This window comes from Poecilia formosa, unplaced genomic scaffold (assembly GCF_000485575.1).
Source record: "Poecilia formosa unplaced genomic scaffold, Poecilia_formosa-5.1.2 Scaffold221, whole genome shotgun sequence".
NCBI lineage: Eukaryota > Metazoa > Chordata > Actinopteri > Cyprinodontiformes > Poeciliidae > Poecilia > Poecilia formosa.
The window spans coordinates 1,031,441-1,055,512 of NW_006800160.1; the positions used below are offsets into that span (position 1 = coordinate 1,031,441).

Genomic DNA, 24,072 nt, shown 5'->3' on the forward strand with positions numbered 1-24,072 from the left:
TAAACTACAAGCCTTCATAATTTTTACAACTTTTTCCTTTACAACTGTGTTTGTTCCCACCTCCAAACTTCACTGTCTCTGTGGTGTTTTTGGCGTTTCATCCTCCGAACACGATGATGAAATGTGTTACGGCATCCAAATAGTTCCATTTTGCTCTCATATGACCAGATTGTTTTCTCCCATTAGTTTTCTCCAAATGTTGTCCAGCAAACTTTAAACAGGCTTCAACATGCTTTTTCTTCAGAAGTGAATTTTTTTGTTTCAAGTCTCTGTACAGTCCATGGCAGTTCAGTCCACTGCTTATTGGTAACAGTTGTACCTACTGATTCAGGTCTTTCTGAAAGTCTCCACATGTGGTCCTGGGCTGTTGGTCAACTCTCCTGATAACTCTTTTCAGTCCTCTGTCAGAAATCTTGCGTCTGGTTGTGGCCGTTCCACAATATAATGATGTTCTTTACGCTTCCAGATTACTTTCTCAACATGTTCAGAAGTTTAAAAATCCTTCTGTAACCAATACCATCAGATTGTTGTGCGATAATAAGGGGGTGAAGGTTTTGAGACAGTTCTTCGCTCTTGCTCATCATGCGACGTTCCTTGTGTGACACCTGGGTAACGACATCTTTTCATACACTGCAAAGACACAAAATATCACAAAGTATTATTACTCTGGTTTCTAGTGCAAATAGCTTAGTGCACATGGAATAAGAGAAAACAAATTTATAAGTCACTTTTTAGCAAGTATGTAGAACTTATTTTAAGTCAATAACTTATTAATATTGATTAACAAAAGAACCAGTTCCTCTGGCAGATTTCACAAAAAAACATGAAAATTGCCTTGTTGTAAGTGAAATAATCTGCCAGTCGAACCAATACTTTTTAAAATCAATATTAACTTAAAACAAGCTCCTATTTCTTGCTGAAAATTTCCTTGTAAGTTAGTTTTGTCTTATTTCAAGTGCACTAGCATACTTGGACTAGAAATTGGACAAAAACATTCAGTGATATTTAATGTTTTAGCAGCGTAGGTCATCATCAGTTTAGACGGAACCAGCTGATATTCATTTGCACCAACAAGTGGCAAATTCAGTGACATCAGCTGAAATCACTGACTGATTTCATCTGATATCTTGACTTTCCATGCCTTCTCTCACATCCCTTTCTGTGTGTATCATTTAACATTATTACACATAGCTTCATTTCTGAACTTATTTGTTTCTTTTTTCTTCCTATGTATATTTTATGGGTTGTTGCCAACACCTGGTGAACATTTCATGTCATTAACATCTTAAGAAATGTGCTTACTATGAGACATTGTGATGAATTCAGATGTATCTGGTGAGGATGAGGAAGTCGGATCAGCTGAGTTCAGTAGCTGGAAGACCTTACAGACTGTCTACAGTTCATTCATCAGTTCAAATGAACTAAAATGCTAGCAGCTATCAGACAGACATCGTAATTTGTCCTCCACTTCTAACCAACACTCTTCCTCTGATGGTCAGTATGTCTCTTTTTCCTTCCCTTAAATCCAAGTTGCTGGGTTTTTTTTTTTTACAGTCCTAGGGCTAAGGTTTTTTTCTGAGGGAGAGATTGATTGCAGTGGGTGAGGACAGATCCACCTTCCTTTACTTTGCTCCAAAAGTGCTCACTATATCCTGTCTTCATCTTCCATTTGTGGAAATCGTTCCTGTTTTTACTGAGCCCAAATTCTCTTTTAGTTTCCAACACAAGGGTTAAAAGGTTTTGAAATGTTACATTGAACATCAGTATGAACTTTCTTACTTTCAACATTTATAGTTTCTTGCTCTTTAATACATGTATGATGATACACTTAGGCAAATATTTTTCTCTCAAGGTGCCTTTGGTTTGTTGTTGGGATTACTGAACAAAATATGATTAACTCACCTTTTATTATTCATCCAATTTAAGTGTAACAATGAAATTAAAGAGCAGCTGAAGGTAGAAAAATGTAATTATGATTTGATTCTATGTAACATGAGCAAATGTTTTAGTGAAGCTGCTCTGTTCTCTAATGTCAAATTGAACCGACCTCATTATGCGTAGGCTTTGGGATTTTTTTTTTTAGAGACAAGGCCAGTTTATCTGCAATTTCTACAAAGAAATTCAAAATGCTTTGCCCAATGAAAATATGAAAAGGCAACAAAAGTAACAAAAACAACTAAAGGAAAGTGATGAAAAGTTGGAAAACAGACTCAAATTAATGATGTTCCAGCTGTTATTCATCAACTCTACAACTCTAAACAAGCCCTGATTTAAAGGAACTGTGTTTCAGCTGGTTTGCAGTTTTCTCTGAGTTTGTTTGAGAACGAGCGGGAGTTTCTTAAAGACACAGAGGCCTAATTTCAAGGCGTTAAATTGGAAGTGAAATTAGTTTCAAGTCATATTTGATATAGTATTTTTTTAACAACTGAAGTTAACACAGTTACTTGATTATGCTATAAAAAGTCACTGTGTGCCTGGAAAACACATTTAAAAGTTTTCCATTTCTTTTTTTACAAAATATTTTCAGTAACATCCAGTTTAATATAGTTTATTTTTCTCACCCCAATTAAAACAAATGTCATTCCAAGTTGCTTCAGAAGACAAGTCAAGCTGATATGCAGAAATATATAATCCAGTCCAATCATGTGGACAAATCCAAACTCGGTTAAATACATTCCCGGTGAATCCCGGTTGCGTTACGCTGCAATCAGATTCATTTCTTCTGCCGACTGATTAAAGGTTTTCTCAGGAAGCCTGTAGCAGATTTTTCTACTAGTTTCTACTGACTCAGCTGTGCATCAGGACTCCTCGCCTCCTTATACAACAGGTTGGTCAGGCGGTCGAGTGTTTTCGTCTGATTTTCAGAGACGTCTAACTTGATGATCTAGCAGATTCTGTAGACGTTCAGGAAAGCTATCGCCTGTAATAAAAAGCCAGACAGTGTTTGAGGAGCACCGCTGAGCCGCCTCTGTTCTCAAATGAACTCCGTCGCTCTGATAGAAAGTCCAGCGGGGGGAAGCTTGTTTCCAGGCGATGCTTCCCGATGCAAACAGGACTTCTTAATTTCAGCTCGGCCCACAGCAGGTATTTGCTTCACGGCTGTTCGTCGTCGTCGAAGGAGGAACTCGCACGTTGCGAACAGTTCAGTGACCCTCGTCGTCTCGCGGGTCGTTAAGGCCGTGATGGACTCGGGATTACTTCGTCGCCTGACAATTTCCCACCTCTGTGTCCAGGCTTGTAATTATAGAGCTGTGGGGAAAAAAAATGTTCTCCAGAGGACACGACCCTAACGGGTTCGTTAAGGAGCAACATGTGAAATTTAGGCTGGGATGATACAAAAAATGTTGTCGGACATAAAAGTCGAACAAAATGTCATCACAAATCTGATTAGAACTTAAATGGTGATCGCTGGACTCCAAATGAATCCTTCTTTAGATGTTTCTAAAATGTTAACGATGTTTCGTGCCAGAGAATCATGGGAAAAATTCTAGGTTAACTTCATTCCCAGCAAAAAACGAGTGATGAGATGACGACACAAAGTGGTATTTATGCAGCCCATTGTGACAAAGTGGTGTATAAATGTAACCTGGAAGTTAAAGGATATGTTGTTTTGAACATATTAATAATGAGTTATTATGTTGTTGAAAAATGTTTGGATTCAATTACAGCTGCATGTCTGCTTGGCGTTCTTTAGAAAATGGCTCAAGGTCAGTCAGATTACACTGAGAGCACCAGAGAACAGGGATTGTTAAGTCAAGAAAGGAGAAACACACAATACTGAAAAAACACAAGACAAGACTAGTGCAGAAATAGATAAGTAACATTTAAATTCCTGCCAATGGCAAGAACACAAATTGTAGAATGAAAAAAGTGTAGGTGGAAGAACAGGCTTATTATTCCTTCACTTTGTTTTACATAAAGTGTAATGAAAATCAAACCTGGCAGTCCGGTAGGCTGCAGTTGATTAGGGACAAAAACTGAAACATTTGTTACATTTTCAGCTGCTTTTGTGAACTTTCCAATTAGTCAAACCAACCAGACTGATGGAAAAACGTTTTTACCTCCTCACCTGTGGTGGCGCTGCACCAAGAACAGGTCAAGGAAATATGGAGTGAAAATAGTCTCAAAATACCTATACGCGTGTAATGCTGGATTTGTAATCCATGAAAGCCTCTTTGTGTGTAAATTTGGATAGTTGTATTTGGTCAAATGTTTAAAAATTACGAATACAAAATAAAGGCACAAACACACAATTATAATTTCTATAAACATTAAATTCCTCCATGCAGATTTTTTAACTTCAACCTCAGAAATCTGATAATTACGAATTCAAACCTTCTCCTAAATTACTCCCGCTAACAGAAAAACATGAGGAGGACAGAGCATCAAACTACCAGACATATAGAACATGACCACATATTTACAAGAACCCGGAGTTGTGCACAAGTTTTCTTTTTACGGTTTACAAATCATGTTTCACAGATACAACTATGCAAAGTTACACACAAAGATGCTGACACGGGTTACAAATCCAGTGTTACACAGGAACAAGTGTTTTGAGAATATTACGAAATGTAAACAAATTCAGATTTTAGCGGCTGTAGGACTGTTTGTTTTGGTTGTATTTGCCCAGAATGCCCTCTGCTGTGGTTTTGCGTCCTGCTTGTGGAGCGCTCTCTTGNTTTTTTTTTTTAGAGACAAGGCCAGTTTATCTGCCCTCTGCTGTGGCTTTGCCTCCTGCTTGTGGAGCACTCTCTTGGTGTTCTGCATTCGCTCCAGAGTTCACTTCAACCGAACCGAGACCTGGGATTTTAGGCGGACCATTTTCTGGTCCATTCACACCGTCCCAAACAAACTGGACTCTCCAGCCAAACAAGTTAGATTATGCCCAAAGTTTTGTGGCAGATTCTCAATATGTGGCTGTATATTTAGCTGTTTAGCTTCATCAATATTCCCATCTAACATCAGAAACTTCCCCGTCCCTGGTGAAGAAAAGCACGGCTCTCTCTTCGCTGTGTATCAGTTTAAGTGGACAAGCGAGTTTCTGCCGGTTTCCGCTTGTCTTTTACTCTTTCTGTTTACAACACCGACCAAACAAAGAAATGTTCAAAAGCAGATTTCTTTACAACCTAACCCGACTTTCACCTGTCCACAGCATCATCCTTTCTCTGCCGTGGTGGGCTTCATGTACTCTGTCTAGGTGACTTTAGAAAACAGGATTTTAATCTGTGTTGTGCATAATAAAATCAGTATAAAACAGGATATAGATTTGTAGCTCCACTTTGACAAAATATTAAAGCTAATGTGAAACTTCATCTCGGGATCCGTCATCTGAAAACCAGATGATGCGGAAAGTAGCAATAAAGGCAGAAATTTGCATTTTTTCCCACTTTTTCTTCCTCTCTGGTTCAGACTCCATCAAACAGATGCATCATCCAGCCCTGCTGGCTCACATCCTCCATTTGAGGTTCCCCCCCCTAACCCCTCTCCTTTGAAACATCTCGCTCTTCTACATTTTCAAAAGCAATAAATATTTGCCATTTGTGAGAAAAAAAAAATGACATTGAAAGCAAAACAGTGGGACTTCCAACAAGAAAGCAAGAAGAGAAGCATCTATATGCAGCCTCCAACCTGCTCACTCACAGCTACTGTTTGTTTAGAGCGGAGCCAGCTGTTTGCGTCTTCCCCCTCCCTGATCACAGACGTGCGCACAGATGGAGAAGGAATTGTTAGTTTGCGAGACGCTGCCCGGCAGATCGCCGCCGTGTTCAGAGAGAGACAGAGTCACGTTCTGATCTTCACAAGTTTGGCCTGTTGGAGAGCAGGAAACGGGAGAAACAAACGTTCCTGACAGAAGCACAACCGGTTCATGAATGCAGTTGTCGTTCATTATAAACTGAAATCAAAATAAAAACCCAGTGTGTATGGAAAACAGTTTATTTTAGTTTTGGCTTAAGTGGGTTTAATCGCAGTGTTTTCAACAGAGCTGTAATGGTGCACAAGATGGAGCAAGAAGATGTGAACATTTGTTGAACTGATGTTAAAAGGGAGCTATTATGCAAAATTCACATTTCGCGCTTTTGTTTACTTGCATTTGGATTTCTACTGCTTCTAAAAACAGTTCAAGTCATTTTTGGGACAAGAAATTCATGTTTTTTTTGGTGTTTGGAAAATGAGCCGTTTCAAAAACCTTCTGATTGTGAAGCTACAGCCGCCAAGCACTGCACCATCACCTAGCAATGGTTAAAACAGCCATTGGTTTAACCACTGTACAACGGCTGCTGGAAAAGACAAGTGTTTTGTTGTTGACGTATCATTCTGAAACAACTTGCTGCATTCCTGTTTGTTTTGCAGGAGGCTCCACTTCTGCTTTTCAAAGATGTGCCGTCGTCCAATCGCACATCTCTTTGCAGCCGTTTTCAGATGTGGGTGTAAATGTTGAGTCGGGGGGCATGGCCAGCAGCAGCTGACTTGGACTTAAAGTGACCAGATGCCGTAAAGCAGCTTTTCTGATGGGCAGAACGGAAATCTCATTACCTCAGAATGATTTTGTGTAAAAATATGTAATAAACATGTCTTATATAACCAATTGATCTGTCCTAACCCGTTCAAGGAAGCATAGTAGATCACCTGTGTTTCTAAAGCTAAAAAAAAAAAATGCGGATTTTGCTTTAGAGAAATGTAGTTGTAAATGACAAATCTCTTTTTTATTCATTCTTTCAAGTTTTTTAAGACTTTTGTGTCTAATATGTTCTCTACTGTATAGAATTTGGAAATGTTTTTGTTAAGATTGCTCCCTTTTTTTGTTGTTGTTGGCAAATATACAAGAAAACATTTCCAATTTGTCCTGAGTGGTTTAACCTCCAGCCCAGCGCCTGCTGATTCGGTCAGGGACGCAAAAACAACTGGCTCGCCGGGAAGTCGGCAGCGTCTCGGAGTGATAATTAAAAAGCGAAAGGAGTCGTCGGTTCTTTAAGTGCTTCCAGCCACCGATCATCGTGTGCACTTGTTTTTGTCTGTACGCAGTCATTTCTGCGCTCTCATCAGGGCTCTAAAAGGTTTGCTTTATGCACCCGCAGGGCAACTCCAACAACATTGGCACCGTCGACATTTCTGTGGGCTTTGTCGGTCTGGAAAGCTACATCGAAGCGCCTGCCATCTTTTTAACAGCTCTCAGCACTTACGCGGGTCCCCTGCTCTGGGCCTGTCACCTTGTCTGCTACCTGAGCTCGGAGAGAGAAAGGTAAGTGTCACTTACAAAGTCGATACATGGCAGAGATTTTTAAGTGTTTGGCGCTGAACCCCAGGATTTTCTTGGATAGAGGGGAAACGTATAAGCCTTTCACATAAAACGCGGCTGCATCTGCAACTAAATCTTATTAAAGAAAAAAAAAAGGAAATTAAAGTTGGTTGCATTCAGGTTGGTTATTTATTCTGCTGTGAAACTATAAGGCTAAAAGTCCCTGTTACTTTGCATCCAATATGTGTTAGAAAATGAATGAACCAAGTTGCAGTTGTAGGAAAGACTTTCTCTTTATTTTCTTCTTAATTTTGGTTGAAGTTCTATCTGAATATGGGTTATATCAGTTCAGAAGATAATTTAATCTTTCTAAACTTTTCACGTAAAGTTTATATATGTAAATATCCACTCTGCCGATGATCTGTCAGAGTCGACATGAACCGAAATGCCAAATTCTGCAGCTCATCTACATGCTACGGTTGTCAAAGTCAAGCTAGCTTAGCTGACCTACTTCCCTCTCCCTCTCTGTTTTATTTTACTAAAACTTTTTCCTGACCTTATCTAGTTTTTGTTGTGTTGACAATTAGTACTGCGTCTCTTTTTCTTTTATACACCACACATACATTTAAGATTCAGCGCGTTATGTTGACAACTCAACAGATAAACCAGTGATCGTTACTGTTTTGGAGCAGTTTTTTCTGCTGCAGCGTGTCCATGGTGGGTTCCACTGGTTCTGGTTCAGGTTGTAAAACAGATTGGCGGTATTCCCCGACATGCGCTCAACACCGTTTGCTGTGCACGATGCTTTGTTTTTGTCCGACTTTAAATACCCACAATACTAGATTAACTAGTCGACTGAACTGTTCAAGCCCTTCTTTTGTGTATTCCATCTGTTCTTCCTTCACGGCACTCTCTTCTTCAGGGCACTCTCTTCTTTTTTCTCTCTTCTTTTTTCTCTGTTACCTGAATTAAGGGCTGCAGCTTCACACTTTATTTGTAACTCTGTGTTGTTGCTTTTTTTTTTTTTTTTCGCTACCGAAATATTTCCAAACTGCTACAGTTTGCATTTGTGAGCATAAGAAGTGTGGTAGCCTTTGCTAACCCAACCGAAAAGCAGCGTGCTGCCACTTTATGCCACTTAATGGTACTTTATGCTTCACACAGCTGGAGAAAACAATAAAAAACACCTGCCTGTACTCTGGTGTCTCCTCTGAACGGACTACAAGCTGCTAAGTTGTGTGTGGAGGTGGTGGAGGATGATGGGTGGAGGAGGGGAGATCCGATTATTTAAATATTACTGACTGAATGAGGAAAAACAAAACACATTCATTCCAGTTGAAACGCACTGACCTGCCTTCTCACTTGAGATTTTCCTGATAGCCTCAATTTTTATTCTTACTTTGAGGTAACTTACAAAGATTTTCTGGAATATATGATTTTTATATCAAAAAATAGCACAAAAGTTAACTTGTGTGTGTGTGTGTGTGTGTGTGTGCACGAACGCAGCCAATAGCCAGGGCTCTCCCGCAGCATGAGGCCCCCATGCACAGTGCTGAGTGATGAGGCTTGTATCGGTCCTAACAGCTGTTCTGATGCCGAACGCCAAAACTAAAATGAAGCAAAAATAGAGACAAAGATGCTCCGGGTGTGAAATGAGTTAGGCAGTCTTTAAAATGCCAGGAGCAGAAACGAGAGGCTCCAGACTTCTGGTCTGATCAACAAGGTGTTTCAGCACCGGTGTTGTTGGTGCAAGGTGAGCTGGACCCACAGGTTCTGTCCGTCAATCTGTCCATCTATTTACTCATGTCTGTCTTTTTGAGTTTTTCATCCTTTTATTCTTCCTTTTGTTAATCCAGCGGTTTAGTTATCATTTCCTCCAGAGTGTCATCTTAAACTTAAGTCTTAAACTTATGTGTCAGTTTTAGCTTAACTGCTGCTCTAAATATGTTGTTTGTTTCAGTCATTTATTTAAATTTCAGCTCCAGTGGTTGACGATTAATCGATTCATCAGGATTAATTGTTTCAGCCCTCGTCACATGTAGGGTCATTTTTGAGCGTAAATTCTGCCCAGTATAGATTCATGAAGGTATATTCTGTGCTGTGTATTGTAAGCCTGGCGGGCCACCAGGCTTTACTTGCTCCCCCACCAGGCTAAGTGATGTTTTTTTATTTATTGGATGACTCAATGAGCTGGGTGTGTGGTGGCGCTCACCAATCGCGTCGCTTTGTACCTCCCTGTTGGCCTCACATGCTATTATTTCTAAATTATGATGCTGACTTATGCTCCTCTAAATTTTTTTAACTTTTAATATTTTTTAATACAAAAACACTGGGCTGCTGGTGGACTGCCCTGCCACCTCTTTCAATTGGATAAGAGAGCGTCTCGCGCACATTGAAGATGAGTATGTTCTTTCCAGTAACATCAACCCAAACTGTGTCACTCAATGGAGTTTAAAGTAAAAGTTTGGAGTTGTGACCTGAAAATTGTTGGATGTCTGAAAGTAACTCGAGGAAAAGGAAACCGTTGAAGTTCGGGAACCAAAGGCAATTTACTCTCTGGTGTAGATCAGATTCTGGGAGGCAGTGAAGGAGACCGCTGGTGTTGGATCGTTTTCTGTGCTTTCATCAGAACCTTGACCATCGGTTTCATTTAGCGAGTCATCCCCGAACGGGGCTGCCTCCACAACCTGACTGCAGGAAGTTTCCCCGTGTTTCCTCTCCCGGCGCACTTCACATTAAATCCAGCTTTAATACGTTACACGCCGGACTACAGCAGCGGGCAAAAGAAGCGAGCGTCACTCCTTATTATCCCTTATTACTCGCAACGCAGCGCTCCCCTGCAGCGGCCCCGGCTGCATTATGCACTAAGAGATATTGTGACGAATGAAACAAAAAATAGTCCGAGTTCATTAAGGATTCACTCTGCAGCATCAGCAGATTGACCATAAAGGAGGGGAGGAGGAAGTACTGGATCAGCGGCCGCTCTGCTGGTTTCCTTCAAGCTGCGTCATTATTTAAACAAATCGTTGCTTTAATCTGCGAAAAACATCATGTTCTGACAGAAACCAGAGCGAGAAAAGGAAATATTTATATTCAATGAAATATTTCATTCAAGTTTGTTTGTTAAAAATACTCCTTAAAAAGCCCAGTGGCAGATTCACAGTGAGTGAGTTGGTCTTCTTAGGGCGTTTAAGTTGTTTTGTAAAGGTGGAAACTGGCGATATTTGTCGTCCATCTCATTTAGTGAGTTGGTAAAAAGGAAAACGATGAGACTGAAACCAGCTGAAAGAATTATAAAACATTTATGACTCAGGAGGAGTTTTTGGAGTGACTCACCAGAGGAAACTTTCAGCTGCGGCTCGGCGGGCTCCGGTAGTTTTGGTTCTGCAGAACCGGACTCACCAAGCCGGTCCGGGGTGGGGGGGTCAGCTGACATCACAGCTGGGAGAAGAGTCACCTGATGAAAAGAATCAATAATAATCCAATCTGAACTGATGGCTGAACTCATCGATTATGGCGTCAACGTAGGAATTGACATGATGTCATTGAAGCCACGCATGTTTTTGATGTATTGATCGTAGCAGGACATCCGATCAATTGATATCTAATTCCAGCCTCTGCATTAAGATTAGATTAGATTAGAAATATTCAGTGTTATGTTTTCAGTTTTTTGGTTGTTTTTTGTTGTGCTGGGTGATATTAAAAATTTAAATCTCAAATGTTTTTCCTACCAGATCTGATTTTTCTTTTTTTTTTCCTCACTTGCTTTCTTTTCTAAAAAATAAATGATGAAAAATATTTTCAAAAAGTAACTTTTTGAAAATAAATCATGCCTTCTGTGTGCGTCAGAGTATTAAGGCCAGACTGCGAAACTTTCTGCTTAAATATGGGGATACAGTCGAAACATTAGCCAGAATAAAGATGCAATTTTACCAGAAAAAAAGGATATTTAAATTACAAGAAAAAAGTAGTTGTAATGAGAAAAGAGCTTTTAGATCTTCCTTCCTTCGAAATAGACGCAGCTGTTTGTGTGGTTGGTTCAAAGTTATGACGGTTTGATGCTGATGTGTTGAGTGTTTATGTTGAGTATTATCTCTTAAACTTACACTAAAGTATGACTTCACAAGATGCTCAGCACTCTTCATTTTATTTTATTTTATTGATTTTGTAGTAGTACTAGTTCCACTGGGATATTAAATATCTATTTATCAGTAAAATAATCTGCCACTGGAATTAGCACTTTTTTTGTGAAAATTAAGGAATTATTGACTTAAAACAAACACTCATATCTTGCTGAAAAGTTACCTATAAGTTATTTTTTATATATTTTAAGTGCACTAACATACCCGCCCTAAAAGCACTTGGTAAGATTTTGTGTTTTAGCGGCGCACCTTCTCCAGCACCTGCTGTGTCATTTGTTTGTGCAGATTTAAAGCAGCCTTCCTGTCAGCAGCAGAGCACTTCCTGTTCCAGGTGGTAATGGAGGAGGTGGGGAAGGGGGAAGGGTGCACTTCAGCTTCCAGTGGGGTAAAAACTCCCATCAATACTGGAGTGCTGTGAGGACAGTTTGCTTCAGACTCTTGAGGATACACAGTTGCTAATGGGCCTTCTTTACGACGCTCACTCTGCATCATTTCTTTTTTTTTTTTTTCCATGAGTTACTTAAAAACGGGAGACAATTTCCACCACCGCCTCCTCAATAACGGAGGGGAGAGGCAGTGCAGCGTCCGCAGGCCTCTTCTCCTGCTCCCCCCCAACACACTGATGCAGAGGCTGTTTACTCTGCGCCGGTCCACAGGTTATTTTACCTCCTGCTGTTATGATGACTCATCAGTGCAGTGTGTGTCTCACCAATCAGTATCAGATTGGCACAAACATACAACTGGATTCAAGCTTGGAAAAAACTGAACAATTGAAAAAATTGAATCAAAACTTTCAACAAAGATTGATCAGTTGAGCTCCGGGTGTGGCGATGATTGACAATAATCACTAAGAGGTGTGAGATACGTCTGTTTCAATACCGATACCAAGTAAATACAGGGACCGTATCGCCGATACCGATACTGATACTGATACTTTTTAACAAAGTTTGATATCATTAAACTTCTTACCTTAGTACACTGAAAAAACTCAGTCTTACCAAGTTCTCTTTTTTTTCTTTAAGTTTTTAGTTCAAACATTTTTGTACACTTGAAATAAGAGAGAAGTAGCTTTTCAGCCAGAATTGGGAGCTTGTTTTAAGTGAATAATTCCTGTAATATTGACAAAGCAGTTCTAGTTCCACTGGCAGATTATTTAACTTACAACAAGATATTTTTAATATGTTAAAGTGAAACAATCTGCCAGTGGAACTGGTACTGCTTTATCTATATTACAGGAATTATTCACTTAAAAAAGCTCATAATTCTTGCTGAGAAGTTACTTGTAAGTTAGTTTTGACTTATTTCAAGTGTGCTAACGTATTTGCACTAGAAACTAGAACAAAAGTACTTGGTATTTTTTTGCAGTGTGGATCTTGGTTTGAATTATTTTGTTCAAACCTACAACAGAATTTGGACAAAGTTTATAGCTAATTAATAAATGTTTTAATAACATCAACATGGTTTGTGCGCAAAATGTCATTTGTGAACGAATCAAAACAAAAGAAGAAAATTAAGGCCAAGTTGAAAAACTATGATACAAAAATACTGATCGATATATTGGATCATTCTTGTAATTTCAAGTAAAAATTGGCAATAAAACAAATTAAGATGTTTCCTTACACAAATACTTGGTTAAAACACCTTTTGATTTAAATTTAGCCTTTATCCATCTTTATATTTTTCTGTTGCGTCCCACACGTTAATCTGATAACATTGAGCTCGTTATTGGTCCTCGTCGGCCTGAAGTTCCTCAGATTTCTCTGTGAGAAAAGCCAAATGTTCTTCTAAAGACTTCAAGGCTTCCTGTCAGATTTTAAAGAAAATAATTCAGTTTCCTAACAGCCACCTGAAGGTTCAGCACCAGAACTGATGGGTGTTAAAAGCTTTAGCCTGTCAAAAAACGTTTAAGTCTGGGGTTTAATATGCCATGGCACATTTGTCCCCAGAGTTTTGGGAGGTTTTTGGACATTTTCTTGTGTCCGTCTGTCAACTCCTTAGTTTAGTCATGGAGATATCTTCAGATTGTTGTCATGTGTGGAATAAGCAGTTTCTTTATGTTTTAATGGCTTGACATACCTTCAACCTCATGGAAAATCTCCTGTTCATTCTATTTTTAGCGCTGCTAACAAAGCATTGCAATCACACATGCCGTTTTCACTACAGCCTCCTAGGGGGCGATAGTGTCTGATATGTTTACACAGAAGAAGAGAATGTTGTTTCAGTTTTTGTTAAGAAAACAATATTTCTCTCCTCATTAGGTTTCTTTGAAACTAGTTCTTTTTTTGTTTTGTTGTTGAATCTGTGTTTGCTGCCACCCTGTGGATGGGAGTGTTATTGTCATTAGCTTTGTCTCCATTACAAATGTGCACAAAGGTTTCTCATAAAAAAAAAAACTGAGTTTCACAACTGTGACGTTTCCATTAAGTAAGAAACGCAATTAAAATCACACATGAATGTGTGTTGATCCTGTGAATTGTGTACCGCGAAAGAATTGTTCTTTTAAAATAAATAAATTTTTATATGACCAAAAATCTCATCCTAGCAACAAAACTAATCAAAAAGTCAAAATTGGTGCGATTCCATGATCAAATCCAAAAATCTGGATTGCATATTCCACATGGAATAATTACTGATAAGAAAACACACACAGTTTGAGTCCAGCGCTGTTTGTCTCATTGTCCAGCTCTCTCCAGTTTGCTGGTTTCACCAAACCGAACTGCTCCTATAAAGTCTCTGCTCCACATTTCTGCAGCACCCGTGGCTGCCTCTGCAGCGCCATGATGTATTTATGATGCTGTGGAGCTTTACGTAGCCTTCATCCAAAATAAATTTTAGTGGCTGATAGCTTCACCTCCGCTCCGTCCCCGTCCTCCGGGTAAACACGGGGACGCACATGAGGACGAGGCCGAACTGCCGGCCTCCCTGAGCCTGGACCCACAGGAGCCGTTCCCGCTCCACAGTGAGATCAGAATGTATTCCGGTCATGAAGGATGTCTCTGTTTCTGCAGCTAATCGCGGTCCTGATGACCTCGCACGTACTCCCAACTCCACCGGTGGACTCCATGAATTTCTAGAGTAGATTTGTTCTTTGCTCTTGTATTTGTCTTTGCTTTTTCTCATGCAGTAGCCGTAGAACACACCTCAGCCTCTCTGTTCTCCCGACTTCCTGATCGGGCCAGATATCGATCCCCAGCCATGTTTGTTTAATTGCCGGTATCTCCTCTGATGTCCTCGCAAACAGATTCGCTCGTGTTCCTCTAAGTATCTGCCTTCTCCATTTGAAACAGAAGTGGTGTCCTGCAGCTAGTCATGGAGTGCTGCTCCTTTGAGAGGGCTCGTGCTTTGTTTAGGCCGTGTCCTGGTGAGGAGGAACCCTCAGGATGGAGCCGTGGTCAAAGAAGCCAACCCCCCACTCCTCCCCAAAAATAAGAGCAGGACTCGGCACTGCAGGCCTCCTGTCTGTTGTTACACACACCGTTTCCCCTGTGCTTGTAAAGATATGCTGGTGGGGAGAAAGCTACAAATGTCCAGATGTTTTACATGGTTGAAGTCCCCGACTACAGTTAGATAAAAAAGAATCCCTTTTGATGCTTCTGTTCTTTTAGCTGTTGGTGTGCCGTGTCAGCATTTGCTCTGTGATAGAAATGAACAGTGGCAGTCGGCACAACTCTGAACTCCTGGGGCTGATGATGTGGAGCGCGGTTAGGCATTCCTCTCCAAAGGAACCAACTGTTAGACGCGTCTCCATGTTTCGGTCAGGACTGGAACTTAGGAAGCCTCGACTGATTCTGTTACATTTTTACCTCTTCCATCAGATCAGGTAAAAAAAAATATATTTAAAACACATCAACATTTTCATAGTAAATCTAGTTCTTAGATTGGCATGAAATTTTCACCGCGTGTCGGTAACAACCAAAGTAATCCACACATAGAAAAAGAACAATTAAGTTCAGAAATTAAGCTGTTATAATGAGAAATGACTCACTTGGTTCAGTCCAAATTGAAAACACAAAATCTTACCAAAGATTTATTTTTTTGTCTAGGTTTTTGTGCAAATATCTTGGTTCACTTGAAATAAGACAAAACTGACTTACAAGTCATTTTTCAGCTGGAAACAGGAGCTTATTTTAAACATATAATTCCTTAATATTGATTTTAAAAAAGTACCAGTTCCACTTTTAAATTATTTTAATTCTAACATGGGAAAATGCCTTGTTATAAGTGAACTAATCTACCAATGAAAGTACTTTTTTCGAAAATATAAAGGAATTATTTAATTAAAATAATCTCCTAAATTCTTCTTCTTAAATTCGTTTATCAAAAATAAAGGCCTTATAATACCTTAAATTCATTTTTAAGACTTTATGCCTTAAATACTTTAATCATAGGTCTTAAGTTTTGTCTTAAAATTACTTTTTAATCTCATATGTTTATTTTAGGGCTTCCCAAGTGTGTTTTTTTCTCCTGGGATTCGTTTGAGTCGCAGTCAGACACTCACTGCTAACGTAGCCTTATTATTTAGCCAGCTGATTTGTGTCAGTATTTTTTTAAGTGCAAAGTTATGGCTACTTGGTTGAATAAGGCTCATACAGTTATGTGAGCATCTGGGTCAAAAAAAACTAGGAAAAGTTGTAAATTAACGACTTCCTTTTTTTTTTCCTACAAAATTTCTGACTTCTCAAATTTTCAGGGTTTTTTTTAAAGCAAATCTTCAACTTTTCCAATTCAGAAACTTTTACATCTTTTTTTGTAGATAATTTCTGGATTTTTATTAGAATATTTTCAACTTTTCAAACTCAGAAAATGCCCGGTTTTTGGCTGAAATGTGTTCCTCTTTTGTCCATCTACATTGATTCTAATATGCCGTCATAATTGGCCACAACTTGTGTGATGCGAAAAAGTTTTTTCCACTGCAGTTCTGTGAAAAACAGTAATTTTGATCCAGCAGAAAAACCACCTCATCTCAGCAGCAAAACTCTTTATCGAAAAACATGAGTGTTTTGGGTTTTCAACATTGCTGTGTTTCCATTAACAAATTTATTTTTCCAATTCCAATTTGCGCAATTACATGGTGAATGAAAACGCAGTGACATATGAATGCCACACTGCCAGACAGAGAATAATAAAAAAAAATTATAATAAATTCAAAAACTATAGAGAGGAGAACAAGGCAGCCGACTGGAGGACAAACTTCCAGAGGATGAAAAACTTTGATGGAAAGCAAAGACGCACTAAGCTGCTTTACGTCTCAATCTAATTCATGAAAGATTGTTTGATCATTAACAGTGAATGGCATAACTCATATTTCTACCTTTCTCTCTCTCTCACACACACACACACACACAAGAGAGAGAGAGAGTCTGATCCAATTATCTTCCCACAATAAAGCAGATTGCCGGCAAATTCTGATTAGGAAGTTAATGACTTTAAAACCAGCAGGAGGAGACGACGAGACGCAGCCAGGAGATTAGGAGCGCAGGACGTAAAACCAAACACACAAAGTTTTTCTGTGTGCGTTCCAACCTAAAATTCATCTCCGAAACACCATTGTAAATTAGCAGAGGGTTGCAGCTGATCACAGCTGAGGGGGAGGAGGAGCTGCGTGTCGCCTCCTGAGGTTAGGCGGTAGGTAGTGGAGCTCGGAGGAGGACAGATACGTTCACGTCCACACTGACTCTGACCAACAATGAATCAAGCGGTGAGCAATACCTCCAACCATCATTAATCTGCTGTACACAAAGGAAAAAAAAAAAACAAATAAAAATGTGCTCATTCAACTGTTACTGTGCCGTCCTCACTCTGCTTGGCAAGCTGTGATTTGCATGTGTTCTGCACGCCTCGGCGCTCAACCAGCCACATCTCAGATAGTTTTAGTTCTTTCCACAGATTTTCAGTCTTGGATTCAAGACAAATAGCTGGCTTTATTTTCTTTCTCAGAAGTCAGTCGGGGGTTTCTTTGGCTCTCTGTTTGGGATCAGAAGCTGCATTTCCATTGACCGTTTGGTTGCGCAAATTGGAATTACGGAAATAAATTTGCTCAATGGAATTAAGAAAAAAAACTTTTATGTTTTTTTTTTTTTGATGGAATGATTTTGACGTGGTTTTTCGACTTTTCGTCAAGCTGCAATGGAAACGTTTCTTGCATCAGACGAGTCACGTGATCAACTATGACGACGTATTGGGACCAGCAGATGGAGTGAATTTCAGCCAAACGGCTAAGAAATTTTCTACAAAAAACCCCTAAAAATTTCAAATTCAAAATTTCATTTTCAAATATTTTGCCATGATTCTCCACTTGATATATGTATGAAACTTTATTAGAAATTGCTTTGGGTTCATTTCAAACATAATGGACACAGATTTGTTAAAACAAAAAAAAAAGAAAGGGAGAACGTTGAAAAGTTTTAAAACACAAGAAGGAAGTAGGAGTAAAGGAGGGAAAGTAGCACAGAGAGAACACAAGTCAAGTCAGAAGTCTGCCACTAACCTGCAGAGAGAGAGAAAACGAAGCCCAGAAACCACAACCTCTCTGATTGGTCCTCTTCTCCCAACACAGGAGCCCGGTCACCGTCGGCCACGGCTGCTACTGCTTGGCCCTGCTGAGGTCGGTGCCGGCCGCCGCCTACGTCGTCCTGGTGACGGTCCTGCGCTACCACCTCTTCATCTGGAGCGTCTTCTCGCCCAAGCTGCTGTACGAGTCCATGCACCTGCTGCTGACCGCGGGAGTGTGTCTCGTCTTCATCACCATGGAGCAAAGTCCCGGCTCCAGTAAGTCCTAGTGGGAGGCGAGGCGGGGTCGGACACAGACCCCCTCAGACTGCCGCCGTACAATCGACTCCCGCTCTTCATCTCCTCACGCTGTGTGAATAGATGTGCACTCAGTAATATATTTAAATACTTTTCTGTTTCTAAAAAATGGGGGTGGGAAGTGGTTGAGGATGAATAAAAATGTGATGTAACTTGTGGAAAGAGAAACACCTGTTTCCCTGAGAGATGTGCTGGACTTGGAGGTGCAGAATAAAAGCAGGCTGTCGGAGAACTTTGATGTTGCGTTTTCTGGGGGTAGCTGCGTGTGTTTATCTGTTTCCATGCCGACCTGCGTCCTCCAGGCTCACCCCGCCTCAAAACGCTGCGCTCTCTGAAGTCGAGACCGTCGGTTCCCCCGGGGCTCCGGATGCTTCTTGATCAGAGGTGAGAGTAACGGCATCGAACACGACAGTTTTCCAGTTAAAGGATGTCGGGATTCGGGGTCCCTCTGTGTCCTTCACTCCCCAACACGGATACTGGATTATTAATCTAGCCAGATGTCCCACTGTGACGGACCGAAAGGGGTCCGCTGTCGATGCCTCTGTGTGTGCCGACTCGGGCCTAAAGGTGCCGAGGTGAGTGTGAGCGAGATGTCAGACGGCTCCAGCCTGCGTCCGCCTACTCGGAGCTCTAAAACCGGCTCTAATCGGGCAGTGCTAATGAAAATAGCTGCGTGGGAGGAACACAGGAGCGCAGAGTGGGAGTTTTAAACACACTGCAGTCATTTCTCTGTAGAAGTTTTTCTAATGTATCATGGATAATTGATTAAACTCCAGTTTTCTTTTCTTTTTTTTCTTTTTTTTTTGTTTTTTTAATTATCATTATTCCATAAGTTGAGCTTTTTCGGTGGTAATTGTTTATGAAGCTCTCTTGGAGAGCAAACAGCTGTCAGGGTTACACTTCTTTCCAAAAGTATTTATTCATCCTAAGCTTTTCATTTTGTCACGTTAGAACCACAAACTTCAGTGTGTTTTATTAGGACCATTTACTTGTATTCGGACAAAAGGTGAAACTTAGCTGTTGAGTTAATTCCTGCATATTTACACCACTGTGAATGGCAATGTTGATTAATGTGAACTGTCCTAATCAAATTTAATTAATTCTGCATTTTTATATGCAATAGACTAACTAGTTTTTCAAAAATATCATTCAGATTACAAATGAAAAAGGTGTGGAAGATGTTTACCAAAAAGCAAAATGCTTCCAAATCCACGTTTTACACTGAGGGCAGTGCGTTCAGGGTGACGTGTAGCGTTAGAGATTACATCCATTCTCCTATCAACTAAAACTTTAAAACCATTTTGATCTCATCTGAGTACACCAATAATCAAGGTCACTATTCACCCAACATGTGTCACCCGGTTTGGGGTGCCACCAGGTTTTGGGTGCCACATGTTGGGTGAACTTTAGGGTTAACATCTTGTGGTTAACTCCCAGATTCTTCCACCTGAGCTCAGGATTTCTACTGCTCCTCCAGAGTCAACATGGCCCTCTTGACTGCTCTTCTAGTCTGGATTTTATTTTAGGATTTCACAGTTAAAGGGGGCTCAATACCAATGCTCTCCATCTGGACCAGACTTTAGAAACGGTTCTAGCCCAGGGCGCCACTGATTTTATTTATTTTTTTTATTATTTTCTTTTTAATGAATGCATGTTTTGCGAACCTTGCACTTTATATAATGAGCTCTGGCTCATATCAGATGAGTTGTATTAATATTTTGGGATTTTTATGAATATAAACAATACGTATTTGAACATTAGGACCAAAACTCTTTCCAGTTCAGACCCCCGCATCATTGTAAATCTGACCCTGCTCATAACTGTTCAGATATTTATTTGTTATACATTTTGGAAAGGCATATATGATATTCGTTCCATTTCATAGATATACATGTGTTGTTCTGTCTCATGAAAACCTTGAAGTTTGAGGCTTTAACATGACAAAATGGAAAAATGTTTAAATGGCACCAATACTTTTGCAAGTATTCTCAGTTATCGTCAACGTCCAAAAGGGGGAAAAGGATAATTTTCTGCTTTATTTTTACGTTAATCATTTATTATTTATTATTTTTCTCTGTTTGTTTGCAAAATTAACCTGAGTTCTGACTCAGAAACTGAACCTTTTCACCGTGCGGTCTTTGTGTTCTGTCATGCCCACAAACAAGAGCCAAACTGGCCACCGAGGCGGCTTCGATCCAAAGCAGTGAGAGCAGCGGTGAAACGGTGACGCTCACCTTTATTCCACACACTGATCCAAGTTGCTCTCAAAGCTGCCTGAGTGACCCGGCCTCTCCCCGTCCTGGAACTGTGTGTATCATTTGAGTAATGAGAGCAGCTGCCGAGCCAAGGAGCAACACACGAAGCAGAAACTAAAACTATCTGAACTGTTATTTTTGTTGGCATCGCTGATGTGAAGGAACATCTGCGACTCCTTCACAGCGCCGCATTGATTACAACCTGCCAGCTCCGACATCTCCCCCACTTTGAGGTCTGAACAGAAAAAATAAGGGAGAAGTAAGGGATCAAGCTGAAAAATGCAACAGTTTGCGGCGTTTTCATCTCCAGGCAGAGAAACCGATTGTTCCCACCCTTAATGCTTGTCACTCGGCTTGATGAGCCGCCTGCGTTGCGAAACAGCTTCTCGCCCGAGGCAGAGATCCCCGACACCCGGCGAGCCCGGCCCGCCACAGGCGTCGCGCCCGGGGGACGTTCGGTGCGTTTGCTCCTGCGCCGATTCCCGCCGTGTCCAGATGTAGCTCGGGCCTTTTGTTTTCACCGTGGCTCACCTTGACTGGGACTGACAGACTGAATGCAAATGCCCCCGAACACACAGCAGGATTTCCGCCGGAGTTCAGAGGGTCTGCGGCGGGAAGACGCGTTGCATATGGATCACTGCGGGTCGGGTCCTCTCCATCACAGGGAAAGGCACGTTCAGCTTGTGAGAGAGTCCGGGAGCTCAGAGTTAATTTGACCTTTTTCTAAACCGTCAGAATGCTACTGTCAAGTGCCTTTTCCGCTCTTTGGCTGAACGGGGAATCTCAGCCAGACTTCAAAGTCTGCCATAAATAGTTTATGAGCCAGATAATAATCTACATGACTCTGAGGATTAGTCTGTCAGTGCTCAGTATGCTCCACGTCTCTGTCCGACAAGCTCTGCATTGTCTTTACAAACTGAGCTGCTAACCCACACAGATGCTACGGAGTTCTCCTGAATGTGACGTTCGAGGACAACACCACCAGTCACATCAGTTACTATCATGGCAAATCATTAGCTAGTAGACTAAAGTGATAGAAAAACCAACAGTCATGATGAACAAACTGATGTCGAACAGAAAATGTTGTACATCCTGGTTATAGAGCATCTGAACAAAATGGGTTCCAGACATTGTTAAAGAGATCAAACTTTGATTAAAAACGTCATTGGAGACAGAAAAGTATCTAAAGAAATGCAGAAAACAATCAACTGCTTACTTAAAATCATCTCGGATGCTTGAGAAATCCAACCAAAACCAGAAAGACGTGGAAGAAAACAAACTACCATTCTGGTAGGATGACGGGTGAGTCTGATCAGCCAACGATCAAAGAACATCTACTGTTACCTGTGAGTTGTGTAGCAGTAAGGATGCCTCTGTGAACCAAAGGTATCAGCTAGTAGCCCCAACAGAACCCCGTTATTCAAAACCAAGAATGGACACGTTGGCAAAGATGTCGTTGTTTGCCCTGAAGAAAAAAATGGGGCAGATGGTTTGTCAGACAACAATCTAATGCTAAATTTAAAGAGGCAGGAAACTGGGAAGAAGGGTTGCCGAGGCGTTGCGGTATAGTCAGGCAGGGAATGGTCAACAAAAGCCGACTGTTTAACGTTTGGACCAAACGTTGACCGAACATTCGCTGTGAAGAAAATACTTTTACTGTGATTTCTTTTAATTAGTTCTTACATCTTTTAAACCTTTATTGTTGAAGGAACGATGTCTCTACATGTTCATTGATCGTTGTTGTCATGCTTATCTACTGCACAGTAAGGGGTTCTTTATGCTAAAGAGGAAGTGGCTTCAGAAGTTTAGTGACCTCAAACACACCAGTAAGCCAGCAGCATCTTGGTTGCAGATGGAGGTTTTGTTAGCAGAACCGAATCTCCTCACTCTGGGGATTGGGTTAGCAGAAGTGGCTAACCCAATCCTCAGACTTCAATCCAAAAGAAAACTTGTAGAGTGACATTAGAGATGTTGATTCTGAGATAAGAACAAAATATTGAGGGAAACTGTGGAACGGACAGCAGTCAGCCTGATCGTCCTGGACTAGAACATGTTCAGTGTTTAAGTTTTCTTAAATTCTTCAAGCATTTTGCAGTAAATATTTGAGTTTGTAAGCCAAAATGCAGACACTGCGCTTTTTTTTTAACCGCCTAATATTCATTTTTCCCATGTTTCTGTAAACTGAGAGCAAACTTAATCAATTTTCCTTCACTATCGGTGTTTCCAATCCATTGGTGAACTTGTAGTGAGTTTGTGTGTGTGAAAGTCAAAGCTGCAGCACGTAGTTAGAGCGTTATTTAAGTGTTGTTATTTAGAACACAGCTGCATTGATTTACTGCTGTGAGATATAAAAATGATTGTTGTTCCAGACTTCTCACAGGGTTTCTCTGCTGCTGAAGATGAATTATGCTGGATGGAGTAACATTCATCTGCATCTCATTAGTGTCCTTGCACTAAATGAAAAAGCCTCGGCTTCGTTTAATGGAGCCGAGCAGTTCTGTACGGAAGCTGAGAAAAAACGGGCAATAATGTTCTTGGGGATGGAGTTTGATCTTTATTTCAGTGGATTCTGTGTAAAAGGGGCTTTTCCGATCGACCCGGTCGTATTTATTTTCCAAAGAGCCACAATGACTGCAAAGTGAGGTTCGCCAATACGCTGAGCTCGCAGGCGGCAGACAGAAATCCTCAGCCCGGCGTTTTACAGACGGCCTCTCTTCCCTCTCGTCCCCCCAGCGGCTCGTCTGTAAGCCCCCGTCCGTCTGCAGCGGTGCAGGAAGCCTCGGATCTAACGGGGCTGACACTCTGTGTGTGTGAAATCGCTCCTGTGTATCTAAAATACCCAGCAGCCCGTGAAATGGATCGGAATAATTGTTTTGTTCACATGGCTGGAAGCTCTCACGCGTCACGGCGAACGTCTCGGCTTGTGCGTTGTTTCCTCCAGATTCCCTCCTCGGAGGAAGAAGCGTTTATTTTCGTGTTGTTAACCACCAGGGTTAGTTTAGTTTAGTTTCTTCAGGATCGCCCGGTGATGGTGTCAACTGTACCACAACAAACATTTTTGCAAAGCACTCTTCTTCAATGAGCACACAAAATCATTCTCGCTTGATTTTTCTGTCATTTTAATAGAAACTATGCAACTCGAGCTGTTTGTGTTTCGTCTGTTGATTTGTTTCTGTTGGTTTTACGTGATCATCTCAATAAAGCCGATCTTTGTACCTACCTCCATGTCTGGGGATGAGTACCAGTTTTTCATTTGATGGAATAAAGGTGAATTATTTCTCTAAAATCATGTGTATGAAGTTCTTTTTCTCTTCCAGTTATTGAAATCGATCATTCTCAGCGGCATATACCTCGGGTCTCTTTGACTGATTTCTACCTCCTGGGAAAACGACGGACCCGATTTCAGCCGAACATCCTCGTCTTTTAGACGTTTTAATAAGAATCCGTCCATTTCCCTCAAGTGATCTCGGTGATTAGCCGGCCATTAAATTGCCTTTGGGCTCGGTACAGACTGGATGGGGGCCATCTGTCTTCAGGCCCGGCCCCGCTCTGTGAAGCGGGCGGCTGTGACGTTCGCAAAGTTTTCACCGGAGTGTCCTTCTGATTTGGTGAGACGGAACAAGACGCC

General features: G+C 40.9%; 1 protein-coding gene and 1 long non-coding RNA gene across 2 annotated transcripts in view; one reads left to right on the plus strand and one right to left on the minus strand.

The window, feature by feature from the left end:
* pigg (phosphatidylinositol glycan anchor biosynthesis class G (EMM blood group)) overlaps positions 1-23,664 on the plus strand; it is a 90,576-nt gene extending 66,912 nt beyond the window's left edge. The window contains exons 12-13 of the mRNA XM_007568404.2: positions 7,080-7,243; positions 17,939-23,664. Of these exons, the coding sequence (XP_007568466.1) occupies positions 7,080-7,243; positions 17,939-18,161 (387 nt within the window). The 3' untranslated portion in view covers positions 18,162-23,664. The remainder of the gene's footprint in view (positions 1-7,079; positions 7,244-17,938) is intronic.
* LOC107838212 (uncharacterized) lies at positions 6-17,946 on the minus strand. Its single transcript, XR_001664276.1, has 3 exons — positions 17,870-17,946; positions 10,577-10,697; positions 6-630 (listed from the first exon to the last, which is right to left on the minus strand). It is a non-coding gene; the product is annotated as an uncharacterized LOC107838212 (long non-coding RNA).
* Positions 23,665-24,072: the final 408 nt, after the last annotated feature.